Source organism: Beta vulgaris, chromosome 5 (genome assembly GCF_026745355.1).
Source record: "Beta vulgaris subsp. vulgaris cultivar EL10 chromosome 5, EL10.2, whole genome shotgun sequence".
NCBI lineage: Eukaryota > Viridiplantae > Streptophyta > Magnoliopsida > Caryophyllales > Amaranthaceae > Beta > Beta vulgaris.
Window position 1 is genome coordinate 49,040,094 of NC_079206.1, and position 26,401 is coordinate 49,066,494.

Consider the following 26,401-nt stretch of genomic DNA (forward strand, 5'->3'; position numbering starts at 1 on the left):
TTTTGGGAGTAGTCTTAAACTTCTGCTTGCATGATAGTGTATAATTATTGTCTTGGCAATATGAAAGATAGAGTGATTGTAAGGATTGGGTATATCACTTATTAAAATAATTAAGTGACTCTTATAATAGAAGAAATATATTCTTTTGGGAGAAATCTGGAGCTAAATAAAAGAGAAAAATGGAAGAAACTAGTCAATCGAGATTTGATTTTGGAAAGGATAGTCGTATTTATATATTATGGATTTAAGCATTGAGTTTATATTATGTGAATGAGTTAATCTTATTGAAATAAAGATTGTATGAGTTTTCATAAAAGATTGTGTATTTACTATCTCAAGTCCTAGTTGAGTACTGTTTATTTTTGATAGAATATTAATTGTGGTACTTTAAGAAAAAATTGAAGATGAATTTCGAGGAGTTTTAGTTTTGAGGACCTAACTAAGGAAGTCTATTTTTTTTCTTCAAGTATATGTTGTGTTAGTATATATACTAACAAGTTTTGCTTGTGAATAATGATGAATTGATTTGATTTTCCTTTGTAATAAAATAGGATCAAGGGTTATTTATTTTATCATATTCATTGTGAGACATTTCTGAGTTATGGGATGCTGAGTAAAATTTTGAGGAGAAAGTAAAGTTTTTTTAATTAAATAGAAAGAGATAGACTTGTTTGAATATTATATTTTCGAGTAAAGCTTACGAAAGGTTTTATAAAGTTCTTTTTTCCTCACTATATTATAGTATTTTGATAATATATTAGTATTTGCTCAAATAGTTTTCCTACAAAATTTGTCTTGTATCAGTATGTAATTCTTTATTATTTCAAGAATTTGAAAAATTTTCCTACTCATATTGTATAAACTTTTTAGTTTGTCATAAACTACCTTTTGTACTTATTCAAATACTTTATTTATTATGTTGATCTATATTTGAAGGAAATTATTTCTATTATTAATACCTTGAAATAAAGGTTAATTTTTTTAAAAGCTTAAAAGTTATTTTTGAAAGTGTTATTATCTCTCTAGTGATTTTATTATTACATTTCGAGCAACGATTCTTATATTGTTGTATTACAAAGTTGGTAAATAATTTTAAGTCAAGTTTTAAGCCTTAGCGAGTTACGGGGGCGTAACTCCTTTTAAGAGGGGTAGAATGCAATAGAATTTCGCGCTTTAAACTCATAACACTATTTTTGACCTAATTTTGACTTATTCTATGAGTTATTCAGTGAGCCAACTTATTGTAATAGAAAGAATTTTGGTATATATGTAAATTAATTGCTATATTTTTACTTGCTTGCTGCAAGTTTCATCAAGTTTCGAGGATGAAACTACTTTTAAGGGGGGTAGTCTGTAATACTCCATATTTTTAGTAAGTTATTATTTATATTTTTATAAAAGTTTTAGTTTTTAAAAAAGTTATATTTACTAAAAAGACTTATTATTTATTAGAAAGGCTTTTATAAGAAAAAATTTGGGTATTTAAAACAAATTTTAGCCCAAATGAATTTTGGCCCGAACTTTCCTAAATTATACATTCAAGTAGTTCGTTCAATATAAAATTAAAAATGTTTTACATAAATCTAAAAAGATTTAGAAAAGAAAAGAAGAGGAAAAAAAAGATTTAAAGAAAAAGAAAAGAAAAAAAGAAGAAAAAAAATCCGCCGCATCATTCACGCGGTTATGTGGTTATGTTTCATGAAGTGTGGTTACTTTTTGTTTTTTTTTCTTTTAGTTATTTTATCTTAGATAATTACTCTCTCTGTATTTTTTTTATCTTTCTCACTTTCTGTTTTAGGGTGTATCTTTTTAATCTTCTCACTTTGAATCTCTCTATTTTCGGTTATAATTTTTGACAACAATACCCCTTCTTTGTTTGCATATTTACACCTAATACCTTGCCAAGATAATAAATAAACAATATTTCTTGTACTATTCCACTGACCGATATTATCCCCTTCAGATCCCCCCTCCTCTCTTTCTCTCCTCTTTGTCTTCCTTCTTAAATTCTTCATCTACCCATTTGACTCTCTCAACTACTCCCTCTGTACCCATTAAATCCCCTGTATTCAATGTTCTGTTCTTTATCTTTATGGAAGAACCTCTCAACTACCAATTAAATCTCCTCCATTTAGTGTTCCAACGTCCCTTTTTCTCTCATCTTGGGCTATAAATCTTCACCCTCTCTGAAACATCAAATGTTGAAAACCCTAGATCTACAACATCTCTCTCTTTCTCTTCATTTTCTTTGCGCTTCTCTTTCTCTTGTGAAATTTATTTTCAGTCTCTCTCTTCGTTTTTTCTAGGCAATCTACTAGTGTCACAAAATTCAGATCTGAAATTTACTTTGTTAGATCTATATTTTCACTCTATTTAATTTCAACAATGGCTGAAAAAATTACTTCTGAGATTTATGAAGAATCTGAGGTTGTTCTAGACTCTGAGATTACTGAAAATGCTACGAATGAGCCATGCAACACCGAAGAAGAAGAGGAACTCGTTGTTCTAGACACACCGGACCGAGAAGTTCCCAGATCTGAGCCTGAAATTGATGAGTTCCCTTTGCCACCTCCTGAGGAAATTTACGAGAATTTGAGAATATATTTCCCAGCTATAAAACTCCAGCATTGTCAGCCTTGGAGGGAGTTTCGCTAACTCTTTAAATTTTTGTTGAATTATTTTTAATTTTTTTGATAGTTAAACTGAATTTGAGTGTGGTCTTTGTGTGCTGTTAGAATTTGAGTGTGGTATTTGTGATGATGATGATATGTGCTATTTTTTTTTTGTTCAAGTATGTTTGTTTTTGGTTCAAATAACTACGCCTACTGTGATGATGATGATATGTGCTGTTTCTTGCCTTGTTCTGCCTTGTTGCTGGATGTTTTAGTTGCCATTCAAATGATCATTAACAAACTGAATTGCCTTTTGAACATCTTCAATACTTGGACCAACTTCTTCTGGGAGTAATCGTAAGTCTTCCAACTGTTTTTTCTTTGCATGAGGCTCATCATATTCATTACTTCCACATACCTTAATAACTTCATTTAAGTAAAATTGAAGTGACATCCACACATTACTTAGAGTTTTAGGGTGTAGTTCTTCCCATGATTCATTCACAGCAGTTACTAGTTGGTCAATTGTCCTTGGAGATTTCTTATATTGCAATGTTTGAAGTGATCTAAATAACCAAGATCCACTGTTAGGAGGCTGTTGTATCAACCTAAAATCGAATCCATCTAGTAGTCTATGTTGTTGAAAAATTGGATCATCATTTGTTATGTGTGCCGGTGAATTGTCTTGCTGAATTTAAATGACCTTACTTAGGTCATCTGGCCATTTCTCCCTGATAGCTTGCATAATCTTATGAACCAACATGTCCCTAATAACATCCTTTGTAATTGCTTCGATGGGTTTGGTTTCTAAAGTGAACCAACATGTCCCTAATAACATCCTTTGTAATTGTTTCAATGGGTTTGGTTTCTAAAGTGCCCTTAGGCCTGTTGTTTGATCTTCTTTGTGCTGGAAATTGTTTGGTGATCGAAAGCCCATATGCCAATTTTGCCATTAAATGCACAAGAACCATCCTGGTTCCACCTTGGTCTTGCAACAGCAACTATAAACATGGCTTTAGGTATGAAATTCTTGTTTTTTTCTTCCTCCATAGTGTTTTTTCCCTTGGATGGAGATATGCTCTTACCCTTTTCTGAGTCATGTAAAACCATTTTTCATCTATATGGACAACATTTCTCATGTCTATGTAAGTTGGATTTGTGTAAAGTGTGTTTCTTTGTATTAAACTTAGTACCCACATACATCTTCTTAGCTGTTTTTTTATGTTCAAATCAGACTTTAATGGGTTTGTATGTAGCCTTAATCCTCCCCTTTTAACTATCCTTCCTAGTGTTGTGAAATGCAAGTTAAGTGAAGTTGCGAATGACCTCAAACTTGTTCTTTAACATAAAGGTACAGATGAAACCTGTTCAAGAGTGATTTTGGCTCTCTTCCTTCCACATTTGTGCTTGTTGGTTTTGACGTTTATGGGTAGCCCGTCATCGTGTTGCTTGTTGGCCTTCTTCCATATGGTATAGACTGTCCTTGTGCTGATGTTGAACTTTTCAGCACATAGCTTCTTGGCTCCCCATGGTAGACTTCCCACCACTGTGTGACTTAGAAGCCACTTTGCTACTTTTTGTCATGTTTCATTGCTGAGCCTAGGCCCATGATGTGGCTGAGATACAGATGCTACAGGAACATATGCTTCATCTTCATTGTTAGACCTTTGATGTCCTGAGGCCATTAATGGCAATGATGCCCAAATATTTTAACTTTTTTTTCTCCTCTTTTAAGTCATTTAGTGGTGTGGACACCGTAGAGTAGTATGAGATTTTATATACTGAAGTCAGATTTTGTAATTAGTTTGAATTTTTATTGGGAGGGAATTTTAGTAGAAAACCTACGTATGAAATTAAAGAGGGAAATGAAAAATGTAACTTTCCCTCCTTATTTTTAGTTGGCTGGTGTAATTAATGCAATTGTACTTTGCATCCTTGTTTATTAAAATGAAATTAGATGGCACTTTCATGCTTTATATACAAAATGGTAAAAAAAATCAGAACATTGTACCTGATATCTGCCTTTTTCCTTTTTCTCTTTATTTTGTAAAATCAGATTCCTCCCATGTGGGGTGAATCTCTCCTTTCCTTATTTTTTGTGAAAGATACAAAGTAGGAAAGATAAAAAAATACAGAGGGAGTATGTATTATGGGATAATTTATATCTTTTTCTAATCTTAGTTGGATAATCGTAAATATTAGTTATATCTTAGCTAGATTAGTTTATCCTTTTCCCTATATTTATCTTTTAGTTTCCTAGTCGTATTCCAATTCTACCTTTAATTTGCAAGTAGTATAAATAGGGGTCTCCACCCATCATACTTTTCACACCAAATTTGAGAAATAAATCTCTTTTCTCAAGTTTAAACTCTCTCTCTTTTAGCCCTACTAATACCATACTCCTGACAGTTTCCATCAACACATATTATATTTTCATATGATAATATCAATCTAACATTGGTTTGAAAGAGTAATCTTACTTTATTTGCATCATTTTGACTTTTGCACTATCACTGAATATTATTGGATAATATACAATATAAGTTAAAAGGCTAGCCTCCCCCTCTCTCTTTTCTCTCTAAAACCCTAGCCTCCCCCACTCCTTTTTCATCAAAGAGGGGCTGCCATGGATGATTTCATCCATGACAAGCCCCCTTTTCTCTTTTATTTTCAGTTTTTAGTTTATTTTCTTGTTTTGTTGAATAAATTAGTATCTCTTTATGAGATTTTTCAAAACCTGTTATGGGGTTTTTAGTCTCTATTGTGGAGATCTCCTTCTCCCTTGTGGGAGTTGTGAGTGTGGTTGTTTTGTTTTTAGGTATGAGAAATTGTTCTTATTAGTTGAAGTTCGAGACTCAACATGAAGGTATTGGAATCTCGGATGCAGTTAACATGGCTCGATCAAGAATGCTCTTTCCAAACTATGTCAGAATGATAGACTTCCTCATCAATAGCTATTTGATTCAGCAAATACAAGGGGACTGCACTGTATTGCTCGATCTGGTTCATTATAGTTTCTTCGAAGACGAATTTGATTTAACCTTGTTTAATTGTATCTTGTTTTTCTTTAATATCTATTGTAGCTGCCGTTTGGCCTTCAATTAATGAAATTTCTCTTTCAAAAAAAAATATACAATATAAGTTTTAGCATGTCACTTTGTTTGATATTTTTTTAGTAAAGGAAGGGAAGAGAAAGGAAAAGAAGTGAAAAAGAAGGTAGTTGTAGTTTCTAATGTTTGGTATAATTGGTGGATTTGAGAGGAATCATATGTTTGGTTGTCATTGGTAGAGAAAAGGAAATGATGGAAACAAAGAAAACATAGGAAAAAGCTTATTAGCTTTCTTTCCCGTTAAATTTCTCCAATTTTGGGAGGAAAGGAAAACAATAATTTAAGGGAAAAAATGACAAGAATAATCCAACTATTACTGTTTCACTCAAAATAATCCCAACTATGAGTTATTCTAGAATAATCCAAACTATTGGGAGTACTCTCTCAAAATAGTCCAAACTTTTAATTATCCTATATATAATAGACCCCAAATGGATCATTGAAATTTTGGATTATTTTGGGAAGGTATCCCGAATAGTTTGGATTCCAGAATAAGCCAAATTTGGGATTATTTCTGTCAATTGTTTCAAATTTAAGAGTATTCTTTTCCTTCGACTTATCTCCTTTCCAATCAAACCCCTATTATGTTCTTTTACCAAACATGAGAAAGTTTGTTTTTATCTTTCCTTTCCTTTCCTTTCCTTTCTTTTCCATCCAAATCATTCATACCAAACAAAGCCGTATTTACATTTACAAGATCTCAAGTTTATTAATTTTTTCACAAATATATATTTAGTGATCAAAATTACATATCGACAAGTTTGAAAATCAAAACGTTGCAAGCAAAAAAAAAAAAGGAACTACCTCTTAGATTAGAGATTGATACATCCACCCTACTAGATAGACTAAGGGTCTGTTCTCTTCGGCATAAAACAGCTGAATTGAACTGAACTGAACTTATTGGAGCTAAACTGAACTGAACTGAATTGAACTGAATTGAACTGAATTGAACTGAACTAAATTGAATTGAATTAAATTAAATTAAATTAAATTAAATTGAATTAAACTGAATGTAATAAACATATAAATAATATTTTAAACAATAATAATATAAATATTAAATAATAATTATAATGATAAGTAATAATAATGAATAATAATAATAATAATAGTATTTTGGAAATCTTTAAATGATAGTTATAAATAAATAATATTAATAATCATAAATTAATAATAATAATAATAATTAATGATAATAATAATAATTAATAATAATTATTTTATATTATTTGTATTAATATATTAATACTTGACGATGATATATAATAATATCTAAGAAGTAAACTAATATTACTATTTTAATAATTAGATTTAATAATTTAAAAATATTTAGTAATAAAAATAATGATTGGGTTGGACCGTGAAAATTACATCATAAATCGTCTTGACGCGATTTGATTGGTTTATGGGCTAAAAAAAGTGGGTTTATTTGTGCTTTGACCTAAACCATGTTCCTCCTAATAATAATAGTAATAATAATGAGTAAAGCTATAATAAAAAAAAAATATAGAAACAACAACAATAATAATAATACTTAATAATAATGATATATATTTAAATAATAATAATAATAATAATAATATAATCATAATAAAAATGATAATAATAATAATAATAATAATAAGAAGAAGAAGAAGAAGAAGAAGAAGAAGAAGAAGAAGAAGAAGAAGAGGAGTAATTAGTAAAATAAATTATACCAACATAATGATAATATTTAACAAAATGGTTATAAAAGAATGGAGCTGAACTGAACTGATTGGAGCTGAACTGAACTGATTGGAGCTGAACTGAACTGAACTTATTGGAGCTGAATTGAACTGAACTGAAAATAAGCTGGGGAGAACAAACCCTAACCACGTTAGACAATTAAAATATAATTAATTTGCACCTAGGATAGCTCGGTTGGTTAGAGCTTTCCTAAGGATCCAGATGATCCTAGGATCGATTCTCATCCCCGTCCTTGTGAGTTTGTGACTCATTCGCACCAAAAAAAATGGACAATTAAAAATAATTAATTTCACTTAATTTATACTAAAACTTAAATAAATGTGGAAAATTTGGAAATAAAAAAAAAGGGAAAGAAAAAACAAAGGGGAGAAAAGAGAGAAATTCAAATTTCAAATCCACACCCCCCTTGGCCCCTTCCCTTCTCTCTCGCAAACACAAAAGCTCCACCATGTCTGCAACCCTCAAACCCTAACTAAGCTCTTTTCTACTTCTCTCTCTCTTTCTCTCTCCTCCAACTCTTCCTTCTCTTCAAACGTTTATTTGCCACGTGGCAAATCGCATCTTCTTTCTCTCTCCTCTATCTTTCCTATTTGCTTCTGGTAATCTCTCTCAACCTCCAATTTACTCCTTTGAGATTTCAAATTTTGAGAATTGTTGAAATGAGATTCATTCTATCTTTGACTAATCTAATTTCTCTGTTGTTATTTTTACAATTTTATTTTTCTGTAAGAATTCATGCGGGTTCTTGCATTTTATGTTATTTTATTTATTTTGTAATTCTGTGTGTGTTTAATTTTTAAGTTTGCATTAGAGTAAAGTTTGATTACGTAAATAAATAAATAAAAGATTTCTCATTTTCTTATTTTTGTTTGTTGAGCAGAGCAGTTATGGAAGCCATACTTGTTGATTCAGTTCAGAACAGTTTGCGGCATTTTATGTACCCCAATGCCATTTTCATTTGTGAACGTCTTTGTGCTGAATTTCCGTCTGAGGTAAAACAATTTATGTTTTTTTTCTTAGAAGGGGGTGGTGGTTGTTGAACTATATGAGGAGAGGTTGTGAGGAGGTGTAAATTATCACTAGCAACCCGTACTCGTACTTGTACTCGATTTGGATGGTGGCTTTGAGTTTCGTGTTGTTTGCATCTTTGTCGAATAGGGAAGGTTAGGAACTTAGGCGAGTCATTCTTAAATGATTTTGTGAAAGCCATTGTTATATTAGTGCTTGCCATTTTAAAGATGGCAAAAGGAATTACTAAGACACAACTTGATTTTACCAATTTGTGAATGATGTTGATCCAGCAACTTGAAGGTGTTGCACACTTGCACTGAGTTTGATTATAGTGTAACTGCTGAAGAAGATTGGACTAATTGAGAAGTTATAAAATTAAAGAGAAACTAAATATGCCAATGCTAGTGTCACCTCTATTTGGGATTTTAATATTTTGGCATATTCAAGGCAGGGGAGTTCTTTCATGTTTGCTAAATCTGTACAAGCTGAAATTATGAGACAAGAGCACTTGGATTTCGGTATCGCGTTAGCATATGCAACTTTTTGAATGCTTATAACACTTATTGATTTTCTTTTACCCGTGGACGGTGGATGTAGGTCAATTTGCAATTGTTGGCTAGTTGTTACCTACGCAATAATCAAGCTTATGCTGCGTATCATATATTGAAAGGTTTGTGAAAAGATTCTTTCTTGAGATTTCAATTTGGTACTGGAGCAATAGTTTGACATGTTTTCTTCAGTCAACTATTGACCATGCAGTTTTGCGTTGCCTTCTTTTAGTTGGTTCAGCTGTTTTGCTTCTTCATTATATGACAGCTCTTTTGATCTTGTGATTTTTTTGTTTGTTTGTTGTGAAGGCACACGAATGGCTCAATCGCGCTACTTGTTTGCTTTCTCATGCTTTCAGATGGATCTTTTAAATGAAGCAGAAAAGGCATTGTCCCTAGCTAATGAGTCTGGTTTGGAGGTAATTTGGGCCTTTATGCTCAAATAAAGTATTTGGTGTCTTGTGAGTATTCAGTATTATTTTATGAGAGTGTCAATGTACTGTCACACAGGCTACATGAGTTGTGAATCATAGTCATGGTACATTTTTATCTGATAGTGTTTCTGTTGATTTCCTTGATTGTCCTGGTATTTCATCTTTGCTTGATTACCTGAACATAACTGATACGTAGTATTTTGTAACACGATACATAATTTTCTCGGTGCAGGTTCCAAATGGTGCAGCTGGCCATTATCTACTTGGACTTATTTACAGGTTTCTTTTGTGCTCTTTTAGTTTAATTTATCTTATGTTCCCAAGCAGAGTATATAAAGGGAAATCAAATCATTCTTGCGATGTGCATCATTACACGTGTGTCATGTGTACTTTGTCAGTCTGTCTTCTGTGTCCCCAGGTCTACGGTGTACCTTCCTTAGATGCAACCAGGTCTATGCTACAATTGCTGCCATTATGGGTTTTGCATGTAGACTTGACTTTATTCTTAAAAATCTTTAATCCCCGTGCTAGAAGTCTAATGTAGTTTGATGGCTGGGAGTAAAAAAAAAACAGCTTTTGTTACTTGGTGATTGAACTTGATTGAAAGACTATTTGTCAGCTATGTTTTACGGGCCTTGGTGAGACAATACCAATTCTGGACCAAAATGACCTTTTTCACCAAAAAGCTGTTGTAGATGTCTTATATACTGCTGGACATGAAAAAGGCCAGGAGAACTAGAAAAGGAGAAACAATAAAAAAGGAGCTCTTTAGTACTTTTAGATGAGTCGACTTTGCAAAATGAGGGCTCTTTATACTCTTGATAGACGTTCTGTGTTGGGAAGAAAGGCATTTTTGCCATGCTCATTAAATACTGACTTTTTCTTTTTGTGGTAGAAGACATCAGTCTGTACTACTAGTAGCATTTAGGGGTTAAATCTTGATCAATTCATTTGTTCGTATTCAGAATCATGCCATTTTGGGTTGAAGTTATATGGTGCAATCTCGTGTTATAATTGGCTATGCTTTTAGATAATGAGGCCTGCTTATACTCTGGATAGACGTTCTGTGCTTGGGAGAAAATCCTTTTTGCTGTGCTCATCAGCTAGTGACTTGTCTCTTCTGGTAAAATGACATCAGTGTGTACCACTAGTAACATTTAGGTTGACATTCTATGGTGCATTCTGGTGTAATGTTTGGCTATGTTTTTAGATTTGAGGACATAAATGCGACAAGTAAGAACATATACTTGATTAAGGCAATCTGTTTCTCCTTATGCTCAAAACAAGAAAAACAAAGTTCCTCTCAAAAAAAAAAAAAAACAAGAAAAAGAAAGTAGAAGGTTGAGAGCTAGTAACTTCTTCATTTTGAGCTACTGATTTCTCAATAGACATTCACTCATCTTCTATGAACACTTTTTAAAAGCATCTCCTATATTGAAATTTGAAAACTTGTCATGTTCTTTTCAGGTATACAGACCGTAGAAAGAGTGCCATTCATCACTTTAAGCAAGCATTGTCTATTGATCCATTGTTTTGGGCTGCATATGAGGAACTATGTATATTGGGTATGTCACTGTTCAAATTTTAATTTCCAGTTTCCACCCTTTAGTGTCTTATTCTGTTTTAGTTTAGTGAATTTATTATGTTTTCAAGTTTATGTGGAGATGTGAAGTGTCGCGCTTTAAACTTTGAAGATTATGTGGAAATGTCATGTGTCCTGTTTTCAACTTTTAAGTTGTGGTAGGGCAGCATTTCAAATGTATCAGTTTAGCTGTAAATTATTTTTAGTTGTAAATTTGAACTAGGCAGGTAGAAAGAATGACCTGATATAATGTGTCGATTATCGAGTCTTCATTTTTTTTGTACACGTATCCTGTATCAAATACTTCAGATGGCTATGCCTAGCTGGCGTCGTAGTTCCTTTTTAACAGAGATCCTTTAGTAAACTCCTTGTCAATCTAGTCAATACACCGCTTGTTTTCTCTATTCGTCCCTTTTATATATCGTTACAGTGCTAGGAGACAAAAAAATTCTGTACATGGAGTTATGGTTGAACTGTAAACTTCTGAATATCATATGGTTAGAGATGGTGCTGCTTACATCTGGTCTCCCCGTACACTGCAGAAGGTAGGATGCTTCTGGGTGGTTGTGTAACAATAATGTGTATTGGTTTGACATACATTGATGAATATCATAGGCATTTATGAATATCACTAGCCGTACTCTTATTATCTGAGATGACTGTTGCTATTTTCAGGCTCTGCTGAAGAAGCATATACCGTGTTTGGTGAATCAGCTGTTGCTACCATACAGAAGCAGCAGCAACAACAGCAGCATGCCCTGACGTCTCAGAACTTTGTCACTTCCACTGAGGATCATAACCAAGTTTTGGCTAAGAGCTCTGGTGATGCAAGTCCGAGACAGCTGAAAAGTATCCATGGTAATAGCGCAAAGGATGCTTCTGGAAGTTATCAGGGAGCTACGGTATCTTCAGCAGCTGTCAACCAACCCCTGAATTGCTCGTCTTCTAGCTTGTCATTTTACAACACTCCTTCTCCAATGGCCTCACAGGTAAGGTATGTTCATTTCTTTTTTTACCCTTTCAGGGGTTTCATTTTGTGTTGGGATTGGGTCTGAGTTGGGGTTCAAGCAATTCGGTTCACATTAAGAAAGAAAATTTCGTTAAGTGGTGAAAGTTAGATTTGTTGTAAAATTGTTTGTTTTTCCATGTATATATATATATATATATATATAATATATATATATATATATTATATATATTATATATATATATATAATATATATATATATATATATATATATCTTAGAGTGGTATATGTTATATACAACTTACAAGCATCATACCTAAATATACCCACTCTTTTACGCTGCTTAAAGATCCCAACTTCTGTGCACCTTCTCAGAAGGTTGCCAGGGAAATGCACACATCATGCACGTCGAAGAAAAGAATTAAAAATTACAACTTCAGCCAAGAAGCAATTTCCTCATCACTTACAATTACATGTGTACATCTACAGGAAGCTTGAATTGGATAGCTAATAGCTTGTGAAATTTCTTCTTTTATTACATTTCTTTAAAAAATTCTATTTAGCATCAGCAAGAAAATATGGAAAATCTTGCAAAAACTAGCAGTTTCAGATTCAGCGAGTGCAGTTGGGTGATTGACCATTTCCACTCTTGCTGCTAGCTTCCAACTGAACTGTAAACTAGAATCTTAAGCAGCAACTCCTTCACACCTGTGAATCTACAATTCAAATGAAGTACTCCAACACTTTCTTTGTTCTTTAAACACATATAGCATGTGTCACAAGTAACCCCTCTCATCTGTAGTCTGGCTTTAGTGGAAAGTTATTTTGAACAGAAAGGCGTAAAATAAATGAAATCCCACTACTTGTATTAGACCTGTTAGCGAGCTTTTTGTATGGACTTTCTGATGATTGCCTCTCAAAGCTTTGTACATCTGAACAAATACCTCCATTGCCTACATTCTTACATTCATCAATGTTTTCAAGTTGTGCTGTGCCTCCCAAAAGTTTTCTCAGATTCTATCAGATCTTATATTGTGCTCTGATCCTGATTAGTTAAACTCAAGAAGCTTGTAGATTGGTTTATAATATTCCGAGAAGCAGGTGAAGGGTGTTTCCTGGTGTATATTGTTTTTATAATGTGTGATTTGGAACTTTCTGTAATTCGAGAACTTGGTTTCTCATTTCTGTTAATTGTGAGAGCCAACTGCTTCTTTCTCACTAAGAAAAGAGAAGGAAAAAGAAGTTGGATTGGTTCTAAAATCTTCTTCCTTACGTTTATGTGACATCATACATTGCTTTGCTGAGGTGTGCGAAACTTTTCCTTTTTTTATTAGTGTCCAAACAAACCATCTCTTTTTAGAATCAATGATTATCAGGACTGTGTGTGCACATCCTCCATTTTTAATGATTAGTGTCAACTTCTTTCTCCACTGCAACTAGCAAATAGAGTACCATCCCAGAGTGCTGCTGTGAAGGGTTATATGTGTGTTGATATCATTACTTCCCTATCCTTGTCATGATAATTGAAACAAATTTTCTGTAGTAGAGCTTAAGTACTTCAGTGTTCTCCATCAATTGTTTTTTTAAGAGTGCTGCTAGTCCTTCGCGTGTTCCTGTGTTACTAGTTTTCTGTCTGTGTTTCTATCTTGAAATTGCTGTGTACTAGTGGTATGGTTATTTGATTTTTTCTTTCTGCTGCAGCTGTCTGGTATAGCTCCTCCACCCGTTTGCAGGAATGTACAGCAAAATACTGCCTCAGCAAGTAGTGAAGGCTCCCCAAGATCAACAGTAAACACAACTCTTCAAGCCCCTCGAAGGAAGTTTGTGGATGAAGGAAAATTAAGAAAGGTTCTGATCTGACCCTCTGGTAATTTTATTATTATTCAAATTATTTTCTTGATGAATTGTTAAAGTGCTAATGAGGTAAATGTTATACATTTTCAATAAGTTTGTTGATGATATTGGGATTCTTAATAAGTTTGTGGATCGGCATGCTATTGGATACACTTTTTTGTTTGTAAAACCACCGTTCCCAACAAAATTCTATAGTTACCTGCTTATTTAGTTTTGTTATGATTCCTTCCTTATGGCTTGCTGCTTGGAGAAGAAATAGCTAGTTGGTGATTTTTTTGCATATGCAAATTTGACTCTCGAGGAATGGAGAACTTGAAGTGCTTTGTTTGTTCATTGCCTGTTTTATCTAAGACCTTTTAATGTTTGTAGAAAGATATTGACCACTCTTGTGCTTCATATTCTAAAATATGATTTTTGTTTTATACCTTATGCTATTCGCTTGAGATTTATTCACATGTCAGTGATAGATAATTCTGTTTTTTGGGTAATAAATTGCTTTGATCAAGTGAAAGTGTTAAACCGAGTTGTTAGACTCACAGCTGGAAGCTCCAATAAATTTTGTCTTAGGCATGTTAGCACGTCTGTTCCCTTTATTGGTTCTTAATTCTTACAACATATCAATATAGCAGTTATCCGGGCATCGTATCATGGATCAACACCTTTCTCATTTCTGTTCACTTTCAGATATCCGGGAGATTATTCTCTGATTCTGGTCCCAGACGAAGTACACGATTAGCAGGAGAAGCAGGGGGAAGCAACAACACGGCAATAACATCATCAACTGGGAATGGAACAAGTCATTCTTCAAAGTATATTGGAAATTCTAGGTTGAGCAATGCAGGATTACGCTCTGTGACACTTCGCAAAGGACAGGCATGGGCAAGTGAAAGTTTTGAAGAAGGTGATGACCTTTGGAGCTGTAGTAACTGAGCTTGACCATTTATATTCAGTAACTCCTGATTGAATTTTGTGGCCCTGAGTGACTATTGATATTGCTGTTTTGCTATTGATTTTTCATGAATCCTTTAGGTTTTCTCTGATTGTATTTATCTGTACTCTCCAACATGCAGAGGTATTCCATGATTCTTTTTCGCTATTTGGATTCTTTTTATAGTTGAAACATAAAACTTATGTGGAAAATAAGGTTTGACTTGTTTCCATGAGCTCTCATGGCCTTGTCTTGCTCATGTTGTCACTTCACTAGACAGACCTTTATGAGCAACATTACCATTGATTTACTTGCTGATCTTCGACTTAAAGTTCTCTAGCTATATCTTCTATGGTTTTTCAGCTTATTCAGTTTTGGTCAATTTCATCTTTAAAATCTGTAGTTAAATTCTTTACCGTGGAGGTAGTTCTAATCTAGAAGCTGTATTACCAATGAGTGATGCTTGAAGCAAACAGGGACTTAGATCCAGGGATATAATTGTCCTATTTTATCAGTAAAAAAATTAATTTTGATGATTTTCTATCTGTTATCATGCTTCTATCTATTGAACGATCTCCTCTTTTTGTCTTCTCTAATCTGCTAGTAATTTAGAATTTGTGCTTTTTCTACATAGATTTCACTTTTATATGATTTTCCTTGCTGTGTATGTCTGTATGATAAAGTGTGCTGACTTTGCTTACATGTTATGGTCTTTTCCAGGAATTCGCCATGAGGCATTTGATGACTCTCGATTAAATGCACAAGCAAGTATTAGTACATCTTCCTCTTATGATGCTGGTTTTACTGAGCAGGATGGTGGATCTATGAGTTTATGTAGAACTACTTGTGATGATTCTAGAGTTCGTAATGGGGCTCTAGAAATATTAGGCCTGTGGAGACTCTTGGGGGATGGCTATAGACTTATTTGCATGTACAAGTGCCAGGTAATAGTTTTTGTTGGCTCAAGCAACTGAATTTTCCTGCTCTAGTTGCTGGTTTGAGTACATTGATAGTGCTTTCTAGTGAATTAGCTTTCTTGATATTCCTGTGATAGCCAGTTAATTTTGCTTTTGTTATGGTTTTTGCAGGATGCATTGGACACCTATCAGAAACTTCCGTCCAAACATTACAATACTGTCTGGGTGCTTTCGCAGGTAATTACACTGAACTTCTTGTTGCTGATGATATGTAATCTATTTCCCTTTTTCACCCTGCCCTGTGGTAACACCTTTTTTTTTTTTTTTTTTCCTTTTCACTTAGCACAAGTTACTACGTTATGTTTCCTGTATCTTTTGATAATTATCTTGATGATAAGCCTCAAAAGTAAAATATATTCGTAGAGGCATTAATTGTCCATCGTGTAATGTAAACCATGAGATTCTTTGGGCAGCAACTATTGTGGTAGTCTTTATGTTGAACTCTTAGAGCACCTTAGTGTCTAAACTCAACTAAACTCGATTGAAGGGAAAATTTTGTAGCTGATATTCGCAATCAATCCTGAAACCTAACTCTTTGCAATCAATACTTCAGGATTTGGTTGATTAAGTCAAAACTCATTGAATTTGTAAGAGAGTGAGATGGTTTTCTGAGGAGAGGAAATTAAATTTAGGAACTTTATTCTGTTGTTACTATGGGCTTGATGCTCAACTTCCTCAAACCGTGTTTAAATTTTGCTTCTTTGAATTTGTATGTTCTTTTTTTTTGTAATATTGAATGATTTTTGCTACTTGTATATTTTATCTTTCTGTAGTTCTATACTAATTGAATGATTGGTGCCGACTTTATAATTATGACTGACAACTAACTTCAGCATTTGAAATTTAATTCTTATAATTAACATTTGGCATTAAGTATCTGTGGTGAGATCTGTGGAGGCTGTTTGGTTTTCTGGGTTTTCTATCTTTTGTAGCCTTTCTATATTACTCCAATGTCAAATTGCCTGAAGATATTTGCAGATATAACTTGTATCTTTGTTCCCTTCCCTTCTTAAATGTGGCATAGTATCTCTGAAGAGTGAAGACTTATGAAGCTCGTTTTCTGTCGGCTCATTTTGTAGTTTGGAACTTTGGTGTTTTTCATGTCTGTGAATATGTATCTTAAGACAACTTAGTAACAGAATCTGTGGTTTTTTTTAATTTGATCTTTCAATGTTCTTAAAGCACTTTAAATAGACTGTTTTTTTTTTTTACTGCGTGTACTGCTAATACTGGTTGGTTGCTTGCCTGTTTATTTAGGTTGGGAGAGCATATTTTGAATTAGTTGATTATATAGAAGCTGAACGCGCCTTCACTCTTGCTCGACGCCAGTGTCCTTGCAGCTTAGATGGCATGGATGTCTACTCTACTGTTCTCTACGTGAGTTTTTTTTTTTTTCATCCAACGTCTTTTACTGAAACTTCTAATGTAGAATTCTATAGTGCAATCAGTCTGCTTTTTATCTCGGTTTCATATAATTACACCGGAAACTACCAGCCTACGCATTCCCAGTCTCATGGTGTAACTGTATCTTTATGCTGCCTCTTTTGTCACCTCAATATATGGGTTAGGATGAAGTGGTTATTTTTTGGGTGTGACATGGAAATGGAAATTCTTTTGTTGCAGCATTTGAAGGAAGATATGAAATTAAGTTACCTGGCTCATGAGCTGCAATCAATTGACCGTTTGGCTCCTCAAACATGGTACTTTCTGATAGATCTTATAACTGTGAACTAGCTGCTTTGTATATTTTTCATATATTCCCTCTGTCCCATCCTGTAAGTTTGGTTTGGATTAGGCCCTAATCCAGTCTAAATTTTAATTGCTGAAACTTTTTTTTTGGTTTAATAATTTGTGGACCTTTTTCTTAATGACGTCCTCCATTTTGAAATAATGCAACACTTTCCTTTTTGGGAGTTGCAAATTAAATACAAAGTTTCTGTATTTGGTTAAAGGGTTCTCTCGATCTCTCTTCATCACATGAGTTCCTCTATTTATCTCTCTCTTCATCACTTGACTCCTATTTATCTCTCTCCACCGTTTTTATCTCTTTCCTCATCACATGGGCTCCTTGAAGAATGGGCATCCGTATCCTCGCTATATTGCACTTATTAGAAATAAAGAAGTAAATTAAAACTTAAACAAATAATTTGTTTAACCATTACTTAATGGGGATTTAAATGTAATAATCCTCTCAATTTTTAAGACAAGGCAGAATGTACTCTTTATCTGTTATCATTATGTTTTTAACTTCTCATTTTCTTTCAAATTGTTTTTACAAGCATTACGAAATTAAAAAGTGGGGATATTAGTTTATTTCATAACAAAGATACATTTATTATTCCTTTGATTCATAAGCAAACCTCACACTTTTGTTAGGCATGAAGATATAGAATTGTTTAATATTTAGAGGTAGATTCGAAGATGTAGTGAAGAAAATGTAAGCAAAAGTGTTGGGATGGAGAAAGAGAGAGTAATAGGAAATTATAAAAAGTTTTTGATCATTTATTTCCTTACTCATCTAATAGTAAAAATTATAAAAAGTTCTATATTTGGGAAATATACATTGAGGCAATTCGAACATCTCATATAGTAACATTTGTGTTCTCTATAGTAAAAAAAATACAGTTGAACTTATATAAATAGTGCAAAAGTCAAAGTGTTGTGACTAAATTGAAGGAACTATAATTTTATAAGCAAGCAAACGGTCAGCGTGAAGGTTCAAGACTTAGCCAAGCGTCTACTCAGAAATGTAGTATGGAAAAGAATGTGTGAACTGAATTTTGTTGCTATAGAGCTTAAATAGCCAGGCAAATTTTTTGTAGAACTTTTAATTATTTTACCTTTGAATATCGTTTTCAGATTTGCAGTTCTCCTGTTTCTTTTTTTATCAATATAAGTTTTTCTCCAGATTTTTTGAAAAAATAGTATCTGTTTCTGTTTGATATTTTTTTTTTGTTCTTAATATTTCTGCAAATCGAGTGCAAATGTAGAGTTGCATGATTTTCCGCTTGTTGACTCAAGATTTTAAGATCGACCTGCATTTCTTTTGTGAGCATTCTTCTATTTCGCATATTCTTCAGGTCTGCAACAAAACCTTTTTTCACTTGGATGTGCAGGTGTGCAATGGGAAATTGCTACAGCTTACAGAAAGACCATGATACAGCTCTGAAAATTTTCCAGCGAGCTGTGAAACTCGATTCAAGGTTCGCGTATGCTCATACTCTCTGTGGTCATGAACATGTTGCTTTGGAGGATTTTGAGAGTGGAATAAGAAGCTTCCAGAATGCTCTTCGTGTCGATTCTCGACATTACAATGCGTGGTATGGTCTTGGAATGGTCTACCTTCGTCAAGAGAAGTTTGAGTTTGCTGAACATCATTTTCGGATGGCGTTTCAGATAAATCCTCATTCCTCTGTGATCATGTCATATCTTGGAACAGCTCTGCACGCTTTAAAGGTACTATGCTTATGGTGTGCATGCTGGATTCCTTTATGAGAGCTTCATTTTCACTATCCTAATCCAATTGTTTCTGTTGCTGAATAGAGAAATGAGGAAGCTTTGATGATGATGGAGAAGGCAATTGAAGCAGATAAAAAGAATCCTCTTCCCATGTATCAGAAGGCTATTGTATTGTCTAGCATGGATAACTATGATGAAGCTCTAGAGGTCTTGGAAGAGCTAAAGGAATATGCTCCTCGTGAATGCAGTATCTATGCATTGATTGGTAAGATGTATAAGCGAAAGAACATGCATGAGAAGGCAATGTTGCATTTCGGACTTGCCTTAGACTTGAAGCCATCAGCAACTGATGTTGCTACCATAAAGGTAACTCTTATCTTTGGACTATTTGATGCTTGGCTTATCTTGCTTATTCATGTCCATCTGTATTTATAATCCATTCAAGAACTTCCCATTTAATCAGGATCGATTAGGTACTTCAGATCAGAAGCCCAATGGCATAGACTTTCCATTTATTTATAATCGTTTCCTCTGTATTTATATTCCATTCAAGAACTTGTGAATGGTTCAATGTAGCAAGTTACGCGTAACTGTTTTTTAACTTTGAAATGCAAACATTATTGCTCTGTTCAGAAATAATAGTCAATCAATCAAATAACTATTTTGGGATGTGTGTTCAGATATAATAGAAGCCTTTTATCTTAGTAGATTTATAGCTTTGTTCTCTGGTTTTCAGGCTGCCATTGAGAAGTTGCATGTGCCAGACGACTTAGATGATATTTTATAATAAAAGGATTAACCAGTGAAAGATGCTGAAAATGTATTGGGTACATTACAACACACTTGGAGCTGTCTGTCCCCCGCAATGCTCCTGGTTGATTCTCTATCAGGTTAATTAGGCTATATGCACGCCATGAGGAATGCCAGATCGCTCCTGACCAGGAGATGTTGTAAAATACAACGTTTTGCAGGCATTTGCAAAAGTGAAGTAATCGAGATAGTGTTGTAAATCACACAACGAGAACCAGTCATGAGTTTCACATCTTCAATCATGCTGGGGAAAGATTTGTATATCAGCTGCAGTTCAGTAGTTTGTATAACCTTGACGAGATGTTATTTATTGATCTTGTAGCACTCCTTGAGGGAACACTAGTCCACTACTAGTGCAACTTTAGTTTCAACTTATGGAAAACAAACCCATGTGTAAACTAAATCTGTCTCAAAATAATAGTAAACTCTTCTCATTGTTCACGACGTTAAATATCTCACGTCAAAGAAAAATAAGTGTGATTTTGATTTTCTCTCACTAAAAAGAGCATCTTATCCTACTTACTCTAGGAGATGATCCCTAATACCCTCTCATGCATCTCACAACCTTCTTATAAGATGAACTCAAAAAATTTCACATATTTATCTCAAACTCGGGACACTTTTCCTAATTGTCAAATGATGAGAGAGAAAGTTAGAGAGATAAGTAAAAATTTCCTCTCTTTTCAATACCCAGCCCGAAAAACCTTAGCTCAATGCAAAAAATCCCCAATTCAATTGTACTTGATTTTTGCCCAATTTCTTAGCCTTCAATGCTTATTAAACACTCAAGATCTGCTATTAAGATTAATTGTAGAGTTTGGCTTGTCCAATTTCTTCGCTAATCTGCTTTCTCTCTTCTGTCATAATTGCGAGTTTAGCCACCCTAGAATTAGGTCTGCTAAATTAATCTCTCAAGATTTGCAGGCCTATGTGTGTAGATCTGGAGTTAAATTACTGCTGGAGTGTTCTAAAATCTTTCACCCTCTGCTAATCTGGATGAGGTGGATCCAATTTATTAGTATCAAGTACAAATCTCATCTTAAAGCTAGGGTTTTTGGGGTCTGGAAAGTGATGGGTCATTTAAATCTTCTAGTGAGAGAGTGTGATCTTAAATTTTTTTGGTTTACTGTAATCATTTCGCTATGGGTAACCTATTTCTCATTTACTTGGCGTGCTGTTCTTGGAGCTTTATCCATAATTTCAGATTTTGCATTTAATGCGATTAGAGGTTTCTCTGATGGTATTCATTTGTGGATTTGTGAGAAAGGTATGTGGGTGTGGTATTACTATTATAAATTGACTTCATTCTACGTAAATTGGTATAGCTCATTCCTTTGCTTTCTTTCAAACGCTAATTCTTGTCTTTCTAAATTGTCTCATCCAATATTTATCTCTTGTTGTTACTTGGTTTTGTTTTTCATTATGGCGTCAGAGTCATCTTTTAAAGATGTTCTTATTAAAAATACTGGTGTTGAGATCTCTGGGGCTGGGGATAGTGTAAACCCTAAAGTTTTAGAGTCTGTTGAGAAATCTGGGAATTAAAAATGTGTTGCAAGATGTTTGTTTTGACCCTCCTGGTCCTCCCTCTTTTCCTGAGGCGATCATTTTAGATGATCTTCCTCAAGTCCAGCGTGATATTGATGACTTATCACAATCTTGTCTTGTTGGTAAAATGTTAGGTGAGCTTGTGGACTTGAGAACTATTATCTCAAGGACTAGGGCTGATTGGAGTTTCTGTAAGGGTGATGTGGAGTATTTTGATATGGGGAATCATTGGGTCCTTATTAGGTTTGCTAATCCTGGGGATTTGTTCTTAGTTTGGTCTGAAAGGCCTTGGCATGTCATGGGTGAATTGTTTGTGATTTACCCTTGGAAAGCTCATTTTGATCCTTTCTTAGAGGAAGTAAAGTGGGTGGACTTGTGGGTTAGAATCCCTCGGTTCCCAACTGAGTTATTGAACTTTGAATCTATTGCTAATTTGCTAGCTGCAAATTATGTTGGCTCCTTGATTAAACTTGACTCTAGGTCTCTGTTGAGGCACAAGATAAGATTTGCTCGTGCATGCATTATGGTTGATATCACTGCTCCTTTAGTTGAATATGCAGAAATTAAACGTGCTGGTGGGGTTGAGAGTGGTTATTTAATCTGGTATGAGGACTTTTCTGTTGGGTGTAGCTTCTGTGGTAGTGATGAACATGTGATTGATTTTTGTGCTGTGCTATCTCCTCCTAAATCTGAAAGAAAGGTTATGTTGTTGCAAAATCCAAAGAAGAAATGGTTAGCTGAGTTCTTGAGCACTGCTAATAGGCAAGCAATGCCTCCTACCACAGCTGAGCCAGCTAATGTGGTGGAGGCTAGGCCTAGGCATGTTTCAAGGCCAAGGTTGGACCCTTCTGGTAATTTTTTTTACTGCTGGTCCTAAGAAATTTCCTGCTAAGGTTTTTGCTGGTGCTGTTAAGAAAAATGGTTCTAAAGGTATCATTATTAATGAACCTTCTTCTGTTGTTCCTAAGAAAGCTATGATTTCTCCTGCTGGTATGCAAGATAAAGGTAAGAATTTGTTATTGATGATGTAGTTGATGTTCTGTCCTCTGATGATGAATCAACCAACTTTGATGTGCTCCCTCCCTCTTCTTTAGCAGCAGGTGAGAGTGCTCTCCCTCCCTTGGATGTGCACTCTTCTGTGCCCAGGGAGAGACTGTTCTATTGCCCCTCCCTCCTGCTCCAGATTTTGAGGGTTTATTCTCTCCAGTCCCTCTGAGAGTAGTCTACCTTTCAGAATTATTTGCTAATGCTATTCTACCTGCTGACCCTTTTCATGAGAATGATGGTAAGGAATTTTTTAATGCTGAGATGCAAGGTCAGTCTGATGTGGATGATGATGATACGTATCTTATGGATGAAATGGTTGATGCTGAAATAGATGATGAGTATATCTCTCAGCCTGAGAACTCTTTTCATTCCATCTACTCTGATCATTCAATAGTTAAGCACATAGAGAGTCTGGGGGTTGAAGGGGCTAGTCAGTCTGAGCATCTCTCGTCTTCAAGTTCTACAAAGAGAAGAAAAGGTATGGTAGAAGCAAATTCAGCTAGTTCTGATCTGAAGAGGAACAAGCAGTAGGTCTGGTTCTTTTTTCCATCTGTTAAATATGTTTATAAGTAGTTGGAATATTCGAGGGGCGAGGAGGCCTCTAGCTTTGGAGGAGGTAAAATCTTTTTGCAAGATTAATAATGCAACTATTATGATGCTGTGTGAAACCAAACTTTCTACACCTCCTTCGGATGGTTGTGTAAGGATGTGTGGTTTTACACATTTTGATTACCTGCCTTCTTTTGGTTTAGCGGGTGGAATGTGGATTTTTTGGAAAGTTCCTAATTGTAATCCTTTTGAACTTTCATCTATTAAAAAGTATGATCGCTTTTGGTCTTGTAATATAAAGTTATTAGAGTTGAGCTTTTCTTTTACTTTGCTATTTATTTATGTACCGCCAAATTATCATCTGAAGTATGCATTTTGGGAAGAGTTAATTGAGTTTATTCAAAATATTTCTGGACCCTATCTTATAATGGGTGATTTTAATGAGTTGAGTTCTCATTTAGATAAACAAGGGGGTGCGACTTTTAGCTTTTCAAGACTTGCATGTATGAACCATTTCTTTACTAGTATTGATTGTTATGAGCTCCCTTGTAGTGGTCATAAATTTACTTGGCGAAAATCTAGAGATAGTATTTCTAATATTTATGAACAACTAGATAAAGGAATAGTTAGTTTAGATTGGCTTAGTATGTTTCCTAATGCTCAAGTAAAGCATCATGCTTTCACTTCGTCAGATCATTGCCCTATTTCGGTAGAACTACAAAGTAGATGTAATCTTAAGTTTCCCCCATTTCGATTTGATAAATTATGGACTACTCGCAAAGATTTTGATGTGATTGTTAAGAATCTTGGTGTCATAAATTTCAAGGTTCTAATATGTACTGTGTAGTCCAAAAATGTAAGCTATTAAAGTCTCTAGCTAAGAAATGGGTCGCTACTAGATTTGGAAATATTAATAGACAATTAATTTCAGTTGAGCAAAAGCTTGGGCAGATACAAAATGTATAGAAGAGCAAGGCATAAATTCAACTTTGAGTAATAGACAATTTTTGCTTTTAGCTAAACATAATAAACTTCTTGCTTTTCAAGATATGTACTGGAAAATACGTGCCAAATCTAATCAGCTAAAATTAGGAGACGCCAATACTAAGTACTACCATACTTGTGCTTCTATTAGGAGAAACCGTAATATTATTTCGGCTATTAAGGATGTTTCAAATACAACTCTATCTCACCCAAAGGATATTGAAGAGTGTTTCACGACTGCTTTCAAATCTAGATTTGAATCTAATGCAAGTTGTAGGTTTGATTCAGAGATTGATTTAGAGTTGTTATCTTCAATAATATCTGAGGAGGATAATGAGCAATTATGTGCGACTGTTTCTATGAAAGAAGTTAAAGAGGTGGTGTTTGATCTTACTCATGATAAATCGCCAGGCCCTGATGGGTTCACCCCTTTTTTCTATCAAAAATATTGGACGCTAGTAGGGAATTCTGTATTCCGTGCGGTTGCGTCCTTTTTCCATTCAAGTAGACTTCTTAAAGAGGTAAACCATACTTTTATCACGCTGATACCAAAGGTAGAAAACCCAGAAAATCCTAATCAATTTAGACCTATTATTCTTTGTTCCACTATTTACAAAGTTATTTCTAAAATTATGGCAAATAGAATGAAAATTGTACTAGGGAAAATAATCCATCCGCTACAGGGAGCTTTTGTCCCAGAAAGATTAATTCAGGATAATATTCTGTTAGCTCATGAAGTGTTTCATTCTTTTAAAAATAAAAAGGGGAGGGAAGGATGGGTGGCTATTAAATTAGATATGAAAAAAGCATACGATAGATTGGAATGGAGTTATGTGCTGGCCTGTTTGCGGAAATTGGGGTTTTGTGAAAAATGGGTTAGTTGGGTAGAGCAATGTATTACGACTGTTTCTTTTTCCGTGCTGGTTAATGGTATTCCGGGAGAAATGTTTTACCCATCCAGGGGTATTCGGCAAGGTGATCCTCTGTCTCCGTATCTTTTCATTTTATGTGCGAAAATGCTGGCTAGATTATTATTTCAAGCTAGTATTGAACCACCAATTAATTGGGGTCACTCTGGGTCATTCAGGTGTAACATTCTATTTCTTACATTTGCGGATGATACTATGATATTTGCAAAAGCTAAAATAGAGAGTTGTACTGCCATCAAATCCATCCTTGATAAGTATTGTCTCATGTCAGGTCAGTTAGTTAATTTTCATAAATCAGCATTCCAGTGTACGTCTAACACCCCGGAGGAATTAATTTCGGCCTTCCGGGGGTGTTACAAATGTCACATTCTGATTCTTTAGGGAATTATTTAGGGTGTCCCCTAGTCAGTGGTAAGGTAACCAATTCCTCCTTTTCTTTGATTCAGGAAAGGGTTTCTGCCCAGTTAACTAAATGGCGCGCTAATCTCTTTCGCAGGCAGGTAGAACTGTTTTGATCCAATCTAATCTGGCGGCAAAAGCAAGCTTTCAGATGCAGAGCTTCTCTTTACCTCCTCATATACTTTCTTCTTTGGATAGGTCATATAGGAATTTCTTATGGAACAAGGATCCTGAGTCTAAAGCTCCTAACTTGATAGGATGGGATAAGGTTTGTCTTCCTAAGAAGATGGGTGGGTTAGGGTTAAGAAAAGCTAAAATTAATAACAAGCTCTTCAACTTAAACTTCTTTGGAACTGATTAGAATGCCGGCTAATTTGTGGGTAAGGTTGGTTACCCAAAAGTATTTAAAGCGAGAATCTTTATTTTCTTACCAACCTAAGACTAATGTCTCGTGGCAATGGCGTAAGCTTATGGCTCTTAGGGCCCCTTTTAGGAGGGGTCTAAGATGGATAGTAGGGAATGGTAAGGCTATTTCTTTCTGGGATGATAATTGGGTTTATGACTCGCCTATTAGTGAGAGATGCTTGCCGCGCCTAAATTTTGAACATATTAAAGTAAGTTTTTTTATTTCCGAAGCAGGAATTTGGAACTATGATCTTCTAACACAATTTGTTCCTACGAATGTTGTTAAGGATATTTGTGGTATTTTTCTCCCATCTAATAATGTTGAAGATAAGGTCATCTGGGGGTTAACAGCGAATGGGGAATATTTTGTTCAGTCAGGTGCGCGCCTTTTACAAGGTATTAAAGGTGGTAGCTATAGCCGAGTGAGCTATGATTGGATTTGGTCAGTAGATATCCCCCCTGAGATTAAATTTTTTTCTTTGGAAAATCTGTCAGAATGGTTTTCCCACAAAAAAGAGATTAG

At 34.5% G+C, this 26,401-nt stretch overlaps 1 protein-coding gene across 1 annotated transcript; it reads left to right on the forward strand.

The window, feature by feature from the left end:
- Positions 1 to 7,812: 7,812 nt before the first annotated feature.
- Positions 7,813 to 20,471, forward strand: LOC104893880 (cell division cycle protein 27 homolog B). The gene is made up of 16 exons (XM_010680009.4): positions 7,813 to 8,049; positions 8,331 to 8,442; positions 9,059 to 9,131; positions 9,319 to 9,428; positions 9,676 to 9,722; positions 10,911 to 11,008; positions 11,701 to 12,014; positions 13,694 to 13,840; positions 14,531 to 14,747; positions 15,495 to 15,718; positions 15,863 to 15,928; positions 17,009 to 17,128; positions 17,375 to 17,451; positions 18,868 to 19,207; positions 19,295 to 19,576; positions 19,947 to 20,471. The coding sequence occupies exons 2-16, from the start codon at positions 8,338 to 8,340 to the stop codon at positions 19,995 to 19,997; spliced, it is 2,271 nt and encodes a 756-aa protein (XP_010678311.1). The 5' UTR covers positions 7,813 to 8,049; positions 8,331 to 8,337; the 3' UTR covers positions 19,998 to 20,471.
- The last annotated feature ends 5,930 nt before the right edge of the window (positions 20,472 to 26,401 follow it).

Bases quoted from the DNA above. Each gene is read 5' to 3' on its own strand.
- LOC104893880 (XM_010680009.4), top strand. From the start codon at position 8,338: ATGGAAGCCATACTTGTTGATTCAGTTCAGAACAGTTTGCGGCATTTT. The intron at 12,015-13,693 runs GTAAGGTATGTT...TTTCTGCTGCAG, and splicing joins CTTCTCCAATGGCCTCACAG to CTGTCTGGTATAGCTCCTCC. The intron at 15,719-15,862 runs GTAATAGTTTTT...TGGTTTTTGCAG, and splicing joins TTTGCATGTACAAGTGCCAG to GATGCATTGGACACCTATCA.